The sequence below is a fragment of the Vipera berus genome, assembly GCF_964194415.1.
Source record: "Vipera berus genome assembly, chromosome: 2".
Classification (NCBI taxonomy): Eukaryota; Metazoa; Chordata; class Lepidosauria; order Squamata; family Viperidae; genus Vipera; species Vipera berus.
The window spans coordinates 269992379-270010169 of record NC_138203.1 but is presented as its reverse complement, the minus strand read 5'-3'; the positions used below and the strand labels follow the sequence as shown (position 1 = coordinate 270010169).

The window sequence follows — 17791 nt, the reverse complement described above, 5'->3', positions numbered from 1 at the left end:
AGAACCGTGATTCCTGGTTCAATTACAATTGTAAGTTGAGGATTACCTATACTGGGAAATCAAACGTATTTGCTCATCTACTAAAATCATACAAAGAAGTAGGCATTAATATCTGGCTGATCTCCATATGAAAAATCCTTGTAGATGCGATTCTCTTTCAAATGTTCTGAACAAGAGCTCTTTCAGTTTACCAAAATGTATATATTCAAAATTTGCATCTAGTGCTCATTTGTGATAATTCTCACACAGTGGGCTTCCCCTGAAACTTACTGAGGATCACGTGGCTTATAAGCTTTTGACAGCCCTAAATTTCTTGGGGTCTTGAGGCCTTCCTTATGTTTTACTCCAGAACAGAGATGGGCAACTTGAAGACTCAGATCTTCAGGCAGCCTCTGAATCTATTTTTGATCAAAGTTGCTGAAAACAGATTGCATCATTTCCTGCCACTATCAGGTGATAGATAGACATCTATTAGATTAGGGAATGAAGGGCATCGAAAAACCTTTTCCCCTTGCCCCCAAATCTACCCTGAGAAAAAAACCTGTCCCCACCATTTTTTTTCCATGCATACGATGGATGAGTTTTCAGAACACCACAAAAACCAAAAAATCTCAGTCCTGCTGGGGGGAACGCAGAAATTTGTGCCACTCCACTCAAGGAGAAATGTGAGCTGCTGCACACTCCTGTTCTCCCAAACAGTTTAGAGAAAACTCAGCTTTCTAAAGTCTTGCAAAGAATCCCACCTTGGATCGAGGTTTTGCAGTTGAAAATAAAAGCCGTATTGCAAGAAACCATGACCCACAGACCAACTTAAAGAAAAATTTCCGACATTTGAGGGGCTGCCGCAAAGACAAGGGGGTTAACCTATTTATCAAAGCACCAGAAGGCAGGACAAGAAGCAACAGGATGGAAACTTAGCAAGAAGAAAACCAACCTAGAACTAGGGAGAAATTTCCTGACAGTGAGAACAATTCATCAGTGGGACAGCTTGCCTTCAGACATTGTGGGTGCTCCATCACTGGAAGCTTTTTTTTAAAAAAAGACTGGACAGCCATTTGTCTGAAATGGTATAGGGAAGAGGTTAGGGTTAGGTTTAGGGTTATGGACTGGCACTGTGCTGTGGCATGCCGGAAACCAGACTGCGCAAACAAGCAAAGCTCCATCCACGGGATGCAGGCAGTACATGAAACCAGGCCCCCTCTGGTCCTCAGAAAAATCTCCCTCCACAGAACCGGTCCCTGGTGCTCAATAGGTTGAGGTGGTATAGGGTCTCCTATACTTCTGGTATAGGGTCTCCTATTGAGCAGGAGGTTGGACTAGATCAGGGGTCAGCAACCTGAAACAGTGAAAGAGCCACTCGGAACCGGTTCCCTCACAAAAGGAAAAACTGGGAGCCGCAAAAAATGTGCGCATGCGCGTACATGCACACATGCGCAGAACAGGGTTTGACTGAAGAGTGGAGCCAAGGCGAGATATGCACCTACCCTGCATATTTGAACTGATTGGTTGAACTTTTTTAGTCCCACTTTTTTTTTGGGGGGGACTGCACATGGCAGAGGACCGGGAGCCGCAGGAGACGGCTGAAAGAGCCGCATGCGGCTCCGGAGCCGCGGGTTGCGGACCTGTGGACTAGATAGAAGACCTCCAAAGATCCCTTCCAACTCTATTGTGTTATTCTCCAGTTGGGAATTTACTTTATAGAAAAATGGCTCAACCTTTTTTTCCCCTTAGACTGGCCAGATAATTAAGGAACCCGTTTGGACTGTGGGTTCATTCTTAGTTATGGGTTGTGTTATGAGTGAGTTAGGTCTACTCTGAGTAAGACTGAAGCATCCTGTCTTTTATTCTTGCAGTTGATGGGAAAATGCTATTTGAATACCAATCTGGCAACACACTGGCTTCAGCTAGCAACGGGGATAGAAAGGAACTGTTTTGCTTCAAAAAGGACTGGCCACCATAGCCATACATCAGGCGCCACCACAACGTGGGGCAGAGAACCACAGAGTCCCAGGGGCAGAGAGGCTCCTCTACCTAGGTAATCCTCCCGGCTTGAAAATGATGACTTTCAATTAGAGGGTTTTCATTTGGGACCTGAAAGCTCAAAGCTGTGCATGACAGGAAATTATGCAAGTTGAAATCCAATTGTGTTTTTTTCCCTTTCTTTGCTCTGAGGACTACACCTGTTTTTCCTTTAGACAAATGTTTTTTGTTCCATTGGCATCTCCTGGGGTAAGTGTTTCCAGGAAGGCAGAATTGAAGTCTCATCCCTTTTATAATGCATTAATGTATGTACATGTACAAAGGCAAGGCTGCGATATCGCTGCCGTGGCCACCATCTTGCTTTTTCCCCTCCCCTCCCCACAATTGGATGGCAGTGCGTACTTCCCACTGAGCTCTCTACCTTGTGTCTCTAAAGAGACCCTGTTTGGGGATACATTTGGAATTGTGACATGACATGAGCATCTCACAAACCCATCACATCGTTGCCGGTGACATGGTAGATACAGCTGGCACCCAGAGACACAATTTGCCTGAAAGTACATTATGAACTTGCTTACTGCCACCTTCAACATTTCAGGAAAGCCCTCTGCAACCTCAAGTTACCTCTGTCTCTTTTCTAGATCCTTGGTGCTCCCTTAGCTTGGTTGTTTTCTTGCTGATGTTTCATTACCCATCATCATCGTCGTCGTCAAGTTGTAAGGGACCTTGGAGGTCATCTAGTCCAACCCCCTGATCAGGCAGGAAACCCTATACCATTTCGGACAAATGGCTGTCCAGTCTCTTCTTAAAAACTTCCAGTGTTAGAGCATTCACAGCTTCTGGAGGCAGGTTGTTCCACTGATTAATTGTTCCAACTGTCAGGAAGTTTCTCTTCAGTTCTAGGTTGCTTCTCTCCTTGATTAGTTTCCATCCATTGCTTCTTGTCCTGCCTTTGGATGCTTTGGAGAATAGCTTGACTCCCTCTTCTTTGTGGCAGCCCCTGAGATATTGGAACACTGGTATCATGTCCCCCGTCGTCCTTCTCTTCATTAAACTAGACATACCCAATTCCAGCAACCGTTCCCTATATGTTTTAGCCTTCAGTCCCCTAATCATCTTTGTTGCTCTTCTCTGCACTCTTTCTAGAGTCTCAACATCTTTTTTACATCGTGGTGACCAAAACTGGATGCAGTATTCCAAGTGTGGCCTTACCAAGGCATTGTAAAGTGGTATTAGTACTTCACGTGATCTTGATTCTATCCCTCTGTTAATGCAGCCTAGCACTGTGTTGGCTTTTTTGGCAGCTGCAGCACACTGCTGGCTCATATTGAAGTGATTGTCTACTAAGACTCCGAGGTCCCTCTCAGTGCTAGCCTAGGACCCCCAACATTTCAACCCTGAATTACAAATATTCTCCTTTATTGGTTCCACATACGGGCATCAAACGCTTCAGAAAGTACGCAAATGGGAACACCAGCACTGACGATGTTACCTAATTTGGGTAACAAAACGTCAGCAAGAAAACAACCAAGTTCAGGGAGCACCAAGGACCCCTCACTTCAACCCTGAGCTACAAATATTCTCCTTTATTGATAACTATGCAACACCCTAAGGTAAAGGTCGTTTCCAACTCTAGGGGCCGGTGCTCATCTCCGTTTCAAAGCCGAAGAGCCAGCACTTGTCCGAGGACGTCTCCGTGGTCATGTGGCCGGCATGACTAGACGCCAAAGGCGCACGGAACGCTGTTACCTTCCCACCGCAGTGGTCCCTATTTTTCTACTTGCATTTTTTTACGTGCTTTCGAACTGCTAGGTTGGCAGAAGCTGGGACACGTAACAGGCGCTCACTCTGTTACGTGGCACTTGGGATTCGACCCGCCAAACTGCCGACCTTCTGATCGACAAGCTCAGCGTCCTAACCCACTGAGCCACCGCGTCCCTCTATGCAACACCCTAGACTTCAGCAAATTTTCTTGGCTATGAATGCTTGAGGACACGGTCATTTTGGCTAATGAAAATGCTGTTGGAGGAGAACTCTTTGTTCTGCGGCATGTCAGCTTCTTGTTTATTTTTATTACCTTCCCACCGTCCCTATTTTTCTACTTGCATTTTTTTTACGTGCTTTCGAACTGCTAGGTTGGCAGAAGCTGGGACACGTAACAGGCACTCACTCTGTTACGCGGCACTTGGGATTCGACCCGCCAAACTGCCAACCTTCTGATCGACAAGCTCAGCGTCCTAACCCACTGAGCCACCGCGTCCCTCTATGCAACACCCTAGACTTCAGCAAATTTTCTTGGCTATGAATGCTTGAGGACACGGTCATTTTGGCTAATGAAAATGCTGTTGGAGGAGAACTCTTTGTTCCGCGGCATGTCAGCTTCTTGTTTATTTATTTATTTTTTTTAAAAAAACTAAAACATTAAAATATCAGGTGGGGGAAGGGAGTTTGGAGAATGGCAAAAGAAGGCTTCCCAGTCTCTCTGAGTAATTCACTAGCCCCTGTGGGGAACCCAACAAAGCGCTCAGTATTATCCCAGGCCCTCAACCATAACCTTTCCTTGATCATTAATTGTGAGCTATTTAATCTTAATGGGATATATTTTTCACAGCAGCAAATTCCAGAGATTAAAACCAGTGGGAATAAAGACACTCAGATGTTTAGACTACAAGCAAACTAAAAAAGAAATGGAGAAGCAAATGAAAAACGGTCTCGGCTTGCATTTTGGGGGAGGAGGAGGAGGAGGAGGAGGAGGAGGAGGAGGAGGAGGAGGAGGAGAAAGAAAGCATTGTTAAGGTGCTTAGTAAGAAATCAAGAAGAAGTTCCACTGACTTTATTTGATCCGCCAAAGAAATTCCTCAGGTGTTGCTTTGCTGCTATCAATTTCTCGCCCAGTTGTCGCTCTTTCCTCAAAGATTTGGGGGACGGCAAGCTCCACCCACTTCCTGTTTTGTTCCCTTCCTCAGTTACCCTTTGGCATGGTGCCCCTTGTTGATCCAAGCGTCCTTCGCTTCGAGAGCGCCAGAACCCTCCCGGGTCTTGAAGCGGGAGCTGAAGACAGTTGATCACCTCGGTGTCATCTAAGCGAATGCTTGGGGTGGAAGGTTTCTCCTGCTTTTCACAGTCGTTCCTCAACTCCGGATCCTCACAGCTCTGATGCTGCTTCCGAAGGGTACTCCGCTGCCATGGCAGGAAGTCACAATCTACGAGGCAACCTTCAGAGCCACACTTCTGGAGAGGGCTCAACATCTACATGGAGAAGAAAACTTTTTTAGTACCGTGCATATTCCTTGGAGGTACTTGACCATCCACCAAGACAGAACAACAGAATAACAGAGTTGGAAGGGACCTTGGAGGTCTTCTAGTCCAACCCACTGCTCAAAGCAGGAGACCCTATACCATTTTTGACAAATGATTGTCCAGTCCCTTCTTAAAAGCCTCCAGTGTTTGAGCACCCACAACCTCTGGAGACAAGTCGCTCCACTGGTTGATTGTTCTAGCTGTCAGGAAATTTCCCCTTAGTTCTAGGTTGCTTCTCTCCTTGGTTAGTTTCCATCCATTGCTTCTTGTCCTGCCCTCAGGTGCTTTGGAAAATAGATTGACCCCCCTCTGCTTTGTGGCAACCCCTGAGATATTAGAACACTGCTGTCCTGTCGCCCCCGGTCCTAGTGGAGATATTCCTCTTGAGACTGTCACATTGGCTCATGATTCACCAAATAAGAATCCAGAACAGCCATTCCTCATATCAGTGCCTCGGTTACAGAACTCCCTGTTGGTATATTTGCGGCTGGCACCGAGCCTCAAAAGCTTCCAGCGCTTGCTAATGACATACCTGTTTACCCAGATTCTTGATATTGGCATTGTTGCTTGTTTTTATCTGGCCGTGTCCCTGCTTGCACTTAGCCATGGCACAAACACTCCCTGTTTGTGATATCGCTATTCTGACTTGGCCTGTTGCCTTCACCTTTTCTTTGATTCATTAAGAAGACAGCCTAAAGATTTCATTACCTGTAGGGGTGCCAAAGTGGTAAGAGGTAGTCCTTGACTTAAGACCAAAACTGAGCCCCAAATGAGTTTGGCTCCAGTTTACAAGCTTTTCTTGCCACAGTTGTTAAATGAATCCCTGCAGTTGTTAAATTAGTAACACGGTTGTTAAATGAATCTGGCTTCCCCATTGACCTTGCTTGCCAGAAGGTCGCAAAAGCAGATCACATGATCCTGGGACACTGCAACCGTCATAAATAAAGAGTCAGTTGCCAACCATCTGAATGTTGATCACGTGACCATGGAGACGCTGCGACGGTCCTAAGTGTGAAAAATGGTCACAAGTCACTTTTTTCAGGGCCGTTGTGACTTCGAATGATCACTAAACGAAATGTTATAAGTTGAGGACTACCTGTATTTCCTTCCTTATTCCAACACTATGCAGAGGCAGCTTCAAGGTGTATCAAATGGGCCAGGCTTTGTCTATCATTATTTTGGAAGGAAGTCAGGTAATGGCTAATGACCAAATAGCTGAGCCACAAGAAGGCCTGGCAACGGGGACAGCTTTTTATGTGCTGTCTTAATTCTCCAACAAGGCTGAACAGAGAGCTCCATAATTAACAGTACCGTTGCCCTTTCTGCAAAATATTTTCCTGAATATAGCAGTAGCACTTAGACTTATATACCACTTTACAGTGCTTTACAGCATTTTCTAATTGGTTTACAGAGTCAGCATGTTGGCCCCAACAATCTGGGTCCTCATTTTACTGACCTTGGATGATGGAAATTTAAATCAACCTTGAGACGGTCAGGATCAAACTGCTAGCAGAATTAGCCAGCGATACTGCATTCGAACCATTGCGCCGCTATTCCACCACGGCTATCAGTGTCATTTTGGTTAAACCGATGGAGGAAAACCACAACCCCCACATCAACTGTTCTATTCTGCAGGGCTTGATAACATATAATAGGCCCCTAGTCTTCTTCTGGAGCTCTAGATCCTTGGAATGGAATAAAATAACAGAGTTGGAGGTCTTCTAGTCCAACCCCTGCTCAGGCAGGAAACCCTATACCATTTCAGACAAATGGTTGTCCAGTCTCTTCTTAAAAACTTCCACTGTTGGAGCATTCACAACTTCTGGAGGCAGGTTGTTCCACTGGTTAATTGTTCTAACTGTCAGGAAGTTTCTCCTTAGTTCTAGGTTGCTTCTCTCCTTGGTTAGTTTCCATCCGTGGCTTCTTGTCCTGCCTTCAGGTGCTTTGGAGAATAGCTTGACTCCCTCTTCTTTGTGGTAACCCCTGAGATATTGGAACACTGCTATCATGCCACCCCTCGTCCTTCTCATCATTAAATTAGACATACCCAAGTCCAGCACCCGTTCCCTATATGTTTTAGCCTCCAGTCCCCTAATCATCTTTGTTGCTCTTCTCTGCACTCTTTCTAGAGCAGGGGTGTCAAACTCAATTTCATTGAGGGCCGCATCAGCATTGCGGTTGCCCTCAGGCGGCCAGGTGGGTATGGCCAGGGTGGGCATGGCCTATTGGGTGGGCGTGGCCAGCTCTACATCGTTCGCATCAAGCGTGCCTATGGGGGCCTTGGCAGGAGTGGGACAGATCTGGGGGTCTCTGGCAGAAGGAGGGTCTCTGGGCCAGGGCCAACGCAGTGGGGGCCGTTCCCTGACTGTTTCCAGGATGGCTTCGCGGGCCACATGAAACCACTTCACGGGCCGGATCCGGCCCCCGGGCCTTGTGTTTGACATGTCTGTTCTAGAGTCTCAAAGATTACTTGGCCAGCCCTACCCCAAATAGTCAGCAAGGTAACAGAGCATGTAATCAATCTTGGCTGACTTTGACAAAGCTAAAGTCAGATATGGTTGGTACTTTGATGGGAGACTACCAGCCATTTCCAAGACTGGAGACTAGACAGGGAAGGCAGAAAAACAATCCACCAAATGCAGTGGCAAGGCACTTCCAGATTGTCACCCAAAAAAACTATGCCTACTCTAAGTCAAGCTCAACCCCGAGATGTTATCTTTCCTCTTCTCCAAGACCCAGCAAGGTTTATTTTTAAAATATTGCCTTCCCCCTTCCTATTTCCTAAGAAATATCGAAAACTGACGGCAGAAAAAGACCTAGGGGTCCATTGAGTTCGCCCTTTGACGTTTTGTTTGTTTTCTTTTTCACTTATTGATGTATTTATTACTTTTAATTATTATTAATAAAGGAGAATATTTGTAGCTCAGGTTTGAAATGAGGGGTGTCTTGGTGTTCTCTGGGCTTGGTTGTTTTCTTGGAGACGTTTCATTACCTAACTAGGTAACGTCATGAGGGCTAAATTGGGCAATGAATCGTCTGCAAGAAAACAAGCAAGCTCAGAGAGCACCATGGGCCTCTCATTAATTACTTTTTTTTTAATTTTATAATTTTTGTGGGATGATGGGACATGTGTTTATCCCAAGCATGTTTAAACTCAGCTACTGATAACTGACCCACTGTCTTCACTGGTTCCAAGCTTCTGCTACTCTTTCTGTGGTGCAGGTAGTTCTCGACTTATGACCACAGTTGAGCCCAAAATTTCTGTTGTTAAGTGAGACATTTGTTAAGTGAGTTTTGCTCCATTTTATGATCTTTCTTGCCACAGTTGTTAAGTGAATCCCTGCAGTTGATGTTAGTAACCTGGCTGTTAAGTGACTCTGGTTTCACCATTGATTTTGTTTGTCAGAAGGTCACAGAAAAGTGATCCCATGACCTTGGGATGCAGCAACGGTCATAAGTAGGAACCAGTTGCCAAGCATCTGAATTTTGATCACGTGACCATGGGGATGTTACAAAGGGTGTAACTGTGAAAAATGGTCATAACTCACTTTTTTACAGGGCCGTTGTAACTTTGAACGGTCACTAAATGAAGTGTTGTGAGTCGAGGACTGCCTGTAATACTTTCTAACATTACTTTTGAACATCCCTCATGTCAGTTTGGGATTATGCTGTTATTTTGTTTGGGTTTTTTGCTTAACACTGAAAAGGCTGCCTTTATCTAGAACAGGGGTGGGCAACCTTGTCTCTTTTATGACTCGTGGACTTCAACTCCCAGAATTCCTGAGCCAGCATGGCTCAGCTTGGAAACCTCTCCCTTTCCCCTCAGCATGGCTGGCTCAGGAATTCTGGGAGTTGAAGTCCACGAGTCATAAAAGAGACAAGGTTGCCTATACCCCTGATCTAAAACATTAGTCACAACCTTAATATATTTAAAGGTTTCAATCATGTTTCCCCCCCCCCCCCCCGTTTCCCTTCTGTCCTGCAGGCTGTACTTATTCAGTTCCTCCAATCTCTCCTGATATGTTTTGTCCCTCAGACCTCCACCATTTTTGTTGTCTGTCTTTAGACTTGCTCCATCTTATCAATCCTTTTAAACTGATAGATGCAATATTATGGCTTAATGACCTTTTCATGGAAGGGAGAGTGAATCAGCTTCTGCTTTTACCAGCAATATTTTTGCTCCTGAATGACACGTAAGTCCAAAAGGACTGCTGTGCTTCCTTAACGCTTCTCTTGCATAGACTTCTTCCAGTCTGTAAACTAAAACTGGAGGTTTTTAAGAAGAGACTGGACAGCCATTTGCCTGAAATGGTATAGGGTTTCCTGCCTGAGCAGGGGATTGGACTAGATGACCTCCAAGGTCCCTTCCAACTTTATATTATTATTATTATTATTATTATTATTATTATTATTATTATTATTATTATTATTATTATTATTATTATTATTATTATTGTTGTTGTTGTTGTTGTTGTTGTTATTATTATTATTATTATTAAAATCGATGACATAGGATACTGCAATTCTATACAGTCAGTTTGAAAGCAATCTCGCTGTGAATTTACTTACCAAGACATCCCCTTGGCTATTAATCATTACTAATCAAACTGGCCTTTACTTTGGGCCTAAGAGCAATATACTGGGGCATATGGGTGAAGGTGAGTGATGACCATTATGGAACAGGATGATGAGCTATGTGGTTCTTTGGTTCAGCAGATTCTTTACACTGCTTTTTGAAGGTACCCCCTGATTTCAACGGGAATGTGGTTTCTAAAGAGATTGGCCATAAAATTATTCCTAGTAATATGCCAAGCACACACCTCGATAGCAAAAAAAGAAGCGGGTCCTCTTCAAAGGGAGCTTAAAGAGTTAAAAATTCAAAAATGGAAATAAGAAGAAACAGAGGGACAAGGATCCACGAGGAAAGAATGTAAACACACACATTTAAATATAATCCTATGAATCTATGAATGTTCCCTCTGAGAAAGTCTTCTACTTTCAACAGTTCACTTCATTTAGTGACCATTCGACGTTAAAACAGCACGGGAAAAAAGTGACTAACGGCCGTTTTTCATACTTACGCCCACATGGTCATACGATCAAAATGCAAATGACTGGCAACTGATTCACATTTACGACGGTTGCAAGTGTCCTGGGCTCATGTCATCGGTCCCTTTTTGATTGATTGATTGATTGATTGATTAAATTTATATGCCGCCCTTCTCCCTAAGGACTCAGGGCGGCTCACAACAATAAAAAATTAAGAAACATAAAGTACAAAAATTTAAAAAGAATTAAACAATAAATATGATAAATACATGACAATGTAACCCAATAAAAGCCTAATTCAAACCATAATCAGTCCAGACCCGCTTGTGGAAATAACCAGGTCTTCAGGTCACGGCGGAAGGACCGAAGGTCAGGGGCCATCCACAGCTCCGGAGACCTTCTGACAAGCAAAGTCAACGGGGAAGCCGGATTCGCTTAGCAACCGTGTTACTAGCTTAACCACTGCAGTGATTCGCTTAACTAATGGGGCAAGAAAGGTCGCAAAATGGGGCAAAACTCACCTAACAACCGTCTCATTTAGCAACAGAAATTTGGGGCTCCGTTGTGGTCGTAAGTGGAGGACTAGCTGTACAGGAACAGAGTAGGGAAACGCACTGTACGCGCTTTGCGTTCAAAAGTGGGAAGCAATCCTCGCTTCTGTACTGCCTTCTTTGGTGTGGTCACCCGTGGCGATGAAAGTAAACAAGTGTCATCCACACACAAGAGAGGCATTAGCAGAGTTAGGGAGGATAGGTTCCGCTTGTGGGCTCTTGAGAAAACAACACAAACACACAACCTCTCCAAGGAAGGGGAAACAGACAAAAAGTTCCTGGGAAAGGGCACTTCCGGCTTCAGGCCTGAACAGAGACGCTCCACGCTGCACGATGTTACTCTGGTTCTGCGTGTTGGGTTCCTAAACCCAAATACGTGCAGAAAAGAGGGAGCTGAATGGCACTCTGTAGAAACCCAGAACTGGTTAAAGACTGCATGATAAAGTGGGCACAAAATATTCAGGAACCAATTTCGTTGGAACACCTGGGAGATAATTTGGGTCAGAAATGTTAATTTACTCAGGCTCAAAATTTAAGAGAAAATTTTTATAAAATGTTTTATAGATGGCATCTGGATCCCAAGAAGTTGTCCAACATGTATCCTAATTTACAGTCTAAATGTTGGAGGTGTGGTAGTTTAGAAGCTACCTATTTTCACATGTGGTGGACTTGTAGAAATATAAAAGCTTTTTGGATTAAAATTTGGTGGAACATTCAAAAGATTTTTAAGAGAAAGATAAAGTTTTCTCCGCAATTGTTTCTATTGGGTATTGTTGTAGATTGTGATGTTAAAGAAACCAATTTGATGTTGAACATGATAACAGCAGCACGGTTACTGGTGGGACAATATTGGAAGAAGGATAGTTTGCCCACTATAGAAGAATGGGTGTTTAAAGTTTCGAATCTTGCAGAAATGTCTAAGATTTCTGCTTATTTGAAAGATCATTCACAGGAAAGATATATTTCAGTTTGGAGGAGATGGATAAATTATATTCAGAACAAATATGGGACTAAAAAGTTCCATTTAGCTTATGAGTAGATTTTAGTGGGACATTCTTATTAGCACGTTGTTTGTAGTTATATTAAAGGGGAGTTAAAGCACATTATGAATTTGGTTAATTGTATATTATGCATAATTTTTATTTAGAATATGATTATTGTAACTATAATCCTGTATTTAGCTCTGGGAAGTGGGGGGGGAGTGGGTGGGTTTGGGGTGGGAGGGATTTGGGGATATATTGTAAAATTTTGTTTTTGTAAAACTCTTTAATAAAAAAAAAAGAAACTCAGAGGCTCCCTTATTCTCATCGGTCAGCTGCTGCCTTTGTGCAAAGCCTGCAGACGGGAGAGAAATCTGGGAAAACCTGTTTGAGCTGCGCTTCCCCCCCCCCCCCGCCAACCCGCCCCCGCTGCCTCTAAATGTCTCTCTTCTGGAGAAGAGTCATACAATTTTTCTGGCCTGCAAGGACTCCATCCATTTGCCCTTCTGATGGGAATTGATCCAAAGCAGCAACTCCTTCCAGAAGCTAATTCAAAAATTATTTGGCGGAATCTTGGCATCCGAAGTGGAAAAACATCTTGAGTGGAACTATATCCCACTCATTATCAGTATTACTTCCCCCCCCCCACCCCACCTTTTCTAGTGCGCTCTGACGCACAATCTAATAGATGCGTGATGGTGCTGGGACTGATAGGGGGGGAAAAATAATAATTATGCGTGACTCAAAAACCACTCGCCCAGCAATCTTAATCCAATCTGGCATCGGCTTTCATCAGCCTCCCAACCTCAAAGCAGAGCCAGATTATCTTTAGAGATTGGGGGAAGGTGGTTCTGAGTTTAGCCTACCCATCTTGGAGGGGGACTTGGAGGGGGCAATCACAGTCTCTGAAGAGGCATTTTACTCCACAATGTGTGAGACAACAGGGTGTCTCTTCTAAAATTACGTTGGCTACTTCCACATTTAAATCCCCGCCCCTGAAAGGGATTGGAGATATTTCTCCCCCTGGTATGAACACGTCTATTTATTACATGGATATACAGGTAGTCCTCGACTTACAACAGTTCATTTAGCGAACGTCTGAGGTTACAACGGCACTGAAAAATGTGGCTGATGACTGTCTTTCCAACTTAAGACTGTTAAGGGTCATGTGATCAAAATTCAGAGGCTTGCCAACTGACTCATATTTACGATGGTTGCAGTGTGCTAGAGTCACGTGATCACCTTTTGTGACCTCCTGACAAGCACGGTCAATGATTTAACTGAACAACCACGTTAACTATCTTAATATCTGCCGTTATGCACTTGACAACTGTAGCAAGGAAGGCTGTAAAATGGGGCGAAATTCATTTAACAAGTGTCTTGCTTAGCAAAAGGAATTTTGGGCTCAGTTGTGGTCATAGGTCCTTTCGGGAATAGGGCGGTATAGAAATTTTAATTAAATAAATAAATAAATAAGTCAAGGACAACCAGCGGGTGGGGAGTAAAGTATGGGTGACAGTAAGGAGGAATAGATGCAAATGGTGCAGAAGACCTACGCAAAGGTCATTCTAGTTACAGCCACCATCTGTTCCTTAAGTACAAGTCCAGAGGACCCCCAAATTGTGCATCAGTTCGATCTGGGTGTGTGTGCTCCCCATTCAAAGCCAGAGGTGGCAAGTCCCTAGCAGCAGGAGGTGCACATTTCCACAGAAAATGTATAAAGGTTTCATCTATCAACTAAAATTCATATATACAATTAGGTTTCCACCACGTGGTTTGTTGGCTCTTTCTAGGAATTTTGCATGCCAAACGCCCAACCATGTTGACTTACAAACCATAGCTTGACATGCAGCATAGGCCCAGAATATAATAGGTGGTCCTTGTTTAGTGACAATTAGGTCTGGCAACTTGATCATTAAGCAAAGGGATCACTAAGTGAATTTCCCAACTGTGCTTACAATCTTATGGGGGCAAGCAGCAAAGAAACCCAATTTTCTCATTTCCCATGAGTCAAAATTAAAAAAAGGGCAAGGGACAGAATAAAGTTAAAGGTAAAGGTTCCCCCGCACATGCATGCTAGTCATTTCCGACTCTAGGGGCCGGTGCTCATCTCCGTTTCAAAGCCGAAGAGCCAGCGCTTGTCTGAGGACGTCTCCGTAGTCATGTGGCTGGCATGACTGGACGCCAAAGGCGCACGAAACGCTGTTACCTTCCCACCGTAGTGGTCCCTATTTTTCTACTTGCATTTTTTTTTACGTGCTTTCGAACTGCTAGGTTGGCAGAAGCTGGGACGCGTAACAGGCGCTCACTCTGTTACGCAGCACTCGGGATTCGACCCGCCAAACTGCCGACCTTCTGATCGACAAGCTCAGCGTCCTAACCCACTGAGCCACCGCGTCCCTTAAGGGACAGACTACCCCATGCTTTTCTCCTGGCCCACAAGGAAGAAAACGTATTTATTCAAGGCTAGTCTAGGAACCCACCAAGCTGGCTGAGAGAAGAGCAACAGTCTTGGATCTGCCAGCTTGTCAATTATTATGGAATTCTAATTTTCTATAATAACCTAGGACAAAGCTGAGTTATGCAAACAATTCCTTTACCAGCCTGATACACTCCAAGCGTGTGGTATCTCAGAGGTCCCCCAACCTTTTGGGCACCAGGGACCGGTTCCACAGAGAGAGGTTTTTCCACGGACTGGAGGGTGCGTGGTTTTGTGTGCTGCCTGCATCCTGTGGATGGGGCTTTGCTCGTTTGTGCGGACCGGTTGCTGGCATGCCACAGCCCGGTACTGGTCCACGGACCGGGTGTTGGGGACCCCTGTGGTATCTGAATGCCCAGAAGTAGCTATGTCACAAAGGCTTCTAGAAGTTGGCACTTCTAGAGGGCACTTGGTTGAAGAGAGCTGGGCTTGACATTTGGCAACTATCAAAACTAACGCCTGCGTGGCTGGGCTCAATATTGTAGAGAGAGCTGTTTTTGTTTTTTGTTTTTTGACAATCCGTGCAAATCCAGCCACTGCGGTTTATCAATAAAGGAGAATATTTGTAGCTCAGGGTAGAAATTAGATATTCCTCGGTACTCTCTGAGCTTGGCTGTTTTCTTGCAGAGGTTTCATTACCCAGATTAGGTAACATTGTCAGTCCTAGTAGTTTCATTACGTAATCTGGGTAATGAAACGTCTGCAAGAAAACAACCAAGCTCAGAGAGCACCAACAACATCTCCTTGTGGCTTATTCAAGGAAAGATCGTTAAGCTAATTTGTGCTTAGCGCTATGTCTGAACCAGGTCAATTGTCTCCTCCTGTGAGAAGGAGGGAAGCTCCTTTTGATCTGGCTAGAACACTATTTCTCAATCTTGGCCATTCAGAGTTGTGTGGAATTCAAATCCCAGAATTCCACAGCCAGCATAGCTACGGATGGGAATTCTGGGAACTGAAGTCCACATATGTTGAACTTGCTAAGACAGGGAGATAACTGGCTAGGGACTAAATAAGAGAAGTGACCGGCCTCAGATTGAATTTCATTCCGAATGGAGATCCAAAATCTAGTCCCTAAACCCAGCCACACCCACATCAAATTGGTTTTCAATTACACACATTTTGCGGATACACATTTAGTGTCGTTGGTTAAAAATCTAGCAGACTCTTCAAAAGTCTACAGGATATGAATGCCCCATGTTAAGTATCTGTAAACCGGGCCCTGCAAAATACAGCTTGGCTAGCTTGTTTGAGTCACTCTTTCTTTGTGGGTGCACTTGTTCTCTGCTGGTGCTGCAGAAGCCTTTTATTATGCACACCACGAGGAGGAAATGGAACAGGCTTGAAAGGCATGTAGTTAGTTATTGTTCTGGGCCACCCACTACAGTTTGGTGGGCAGCTCTTGACATGTCACAGCCTTGGGTCCACAAAACAAAACAAAAGGTACACCCCAGCTTTAATCGGTGCCTCTACACAGAAACTACCGAAGCAACGGATGGAAACTAGTCAAGGAGAGAAGCAACCTAGAACTAAGGAGAAACTTCCTGACAGTGAGAACAATTAACCAGTGGAACAACCTGCCTCCAGAGGTGGTGAATGCTCCAACACTGGAAGTTTTTAAGAAGAGACTGGACAGCCATTTGCCTGAAATGGTATAGGGTTTCCTGCCTGAGCAGGGGGTTGGACTAGATGACCCCCAAGGTTCCTTCCAACTTCTTCTTCTTCTTCTTCTTCTTCTTCTTCTTCTTCTTCTTCTTCTTCTTCTTCTTCTTCTTCTTGTTATTATTATTATTATTATTATTATTATTATTATTATTATTATTATTATTATTATTATTATTATTATTATTATTATTATTATTTTCAGCTGTTAGGCCAACTTGCCCACCAGAAATCAAACAAGTGAGAAAGTCCTGGAAGTTGGAAAATGTCTTTTTTTAAAAATTCCATTTATATCCCGCCCTTCTCCGAAGACTCAGGGCGGCTTACAAGCTTAGCAGTAGCCTTCATTCTATGTATATGCCTGCTTATTAGGGCTTTCACACACACACACCCAAGCGGCATTATTACAAAGTCAGCTTAATTGCCCCCAACAATCTGGGTCCTCATTTTACCTACCTCGCAAGGATGGAAGGCTGAGTCAACCTTGAGCCTGGTGGGATGCGAACCTGCACTAATTGCAGGCAGCTGGTGTTACTTAAGGAGGCATTAGCCCACTGCTCCACCAAGGCTCTTCTAGGTCCCCTGCTTTGTTTGTTTGTTTGTTTGTTTGTTTAAAAAAAAACTAAAGCAGGGAGCACAATTACACTATTAAAATTTCACCAGGAGGCACAGAAGCTAGCAGCCTCTGTCTGAGCTGATCCTGCTACAGCTGAGGCCGCCAAGCAGGGAAAGAAGGGTTAAATCTCCAAACTTTGTTTGCACCCCAAGGGAGAGCCAAAGGTCAGAGACGAGTTTCTGGCTTATGTCTCTGCGGAGATGTAAATCGAGGGCTTGCAGAAAGGGAAGGGAAAGACCTGGCTCTTAAACCCCCCCCCACCCCCCACCCCACTTCCAAGCCTTCTTCAGTCTCTCTATCTCACATAACACTTTGCGCCAAACGGCCGCCAATGGCCTGTCCTTGTCACCCTGGCACTGCCAGCAAATGCTAAGGGATCCATCTGGAGAGCTTCCCCTGCAGTCCCTCTATCCAGCCAGCCATCTATCCCAAAGTCAAGAGGAACGCCCAGAGTGTAAACAGGGGCAGGCCAGGGGCCAGCAGACCTGCAGCTGGAAATCTCCAGCAAAGCCGAAGGCAAGGACATGAACTAACCGGCCACCTAGGCTGGGAAAAGTCCCAAATCCCTTTAAGTCCTTTTTTTGTTGAATAATAATAATAATAATAATAATAATAATAATAATAATAATAATAATAATAATAATAATAATAAGAAGAAGAAGAAGAAGAAGAAGAAGAAGAAGAAGAAGAAGAAGAAGAAGAAGAAGTAGTTGGAAGGGACCTCGGAGGTCATCTAGTCCAACCCCCTGCTCAGGCAGGAAACCCTATACCAGGGCTGTCAAACTCAATTTCATTGAGGGCCGCATCAGCATTGCAGTTGCCCTCAGGGGGCCGGGTGGGTATGGCCAGGGTGGGTGTGGCCTACCGGGTGGGCGTGGCTAGAGTACGTATGGCCTACTACTGGGTGGGCATGGCCAGCTCTACATCGTTCACATCAAGGGTGCCTATGGGGGCCTGGGCAGGAGTGGGACAGATCTGAGGGTCTCTGGCAGAAGGAGGGTCTCTGGGCCAGGGCCAAGGCAGCGGGGGCCGTTCCCTCACTCTTTCCAGGATGGCTTCGCGGGCCGCATGAAACCACTTCGTGGGCCGGATCTGGCCCCCGGGCCTTGTGTTTGACATGTCTGCCCTATACCATTTCAGGCAAATGGCTGTCCAATCTCTTCTTAAAAACCTCCAG

At 44.7% G+C, this 17791-nt stretch overlaps 1 protein-coding gene across 3 annotated transcripts in view; it reads right to left on the bottom strand.

Annotated features, from left to right (window-relative positions):
* The window catches only part of LOC308664613 (regulator of G-protein signaling 3-like), a 105804-nt gene that overhangs the window by 79461 nt on the left and 8552 nt on the right, over positions 1 to 17791 (bottom strand). For all 3 annotated transcript variants that reach the window (XR_014025698.1, XM_081322011.1, XM_081322010.1), the window contains exon 2: positions 4813 to 5229. Coding sequence is in view for 2 of the 3 variants with exons in the window: in XM_081322011.1 (XP_081178137.1) it covers positions 4813 to 5229 (417 nt within the window). In the remaining variant the exon portion in view is untranslated. The remainder of the gene's footprint in view (positions 1 to 4812; positions 5230 to 17791) is intronic.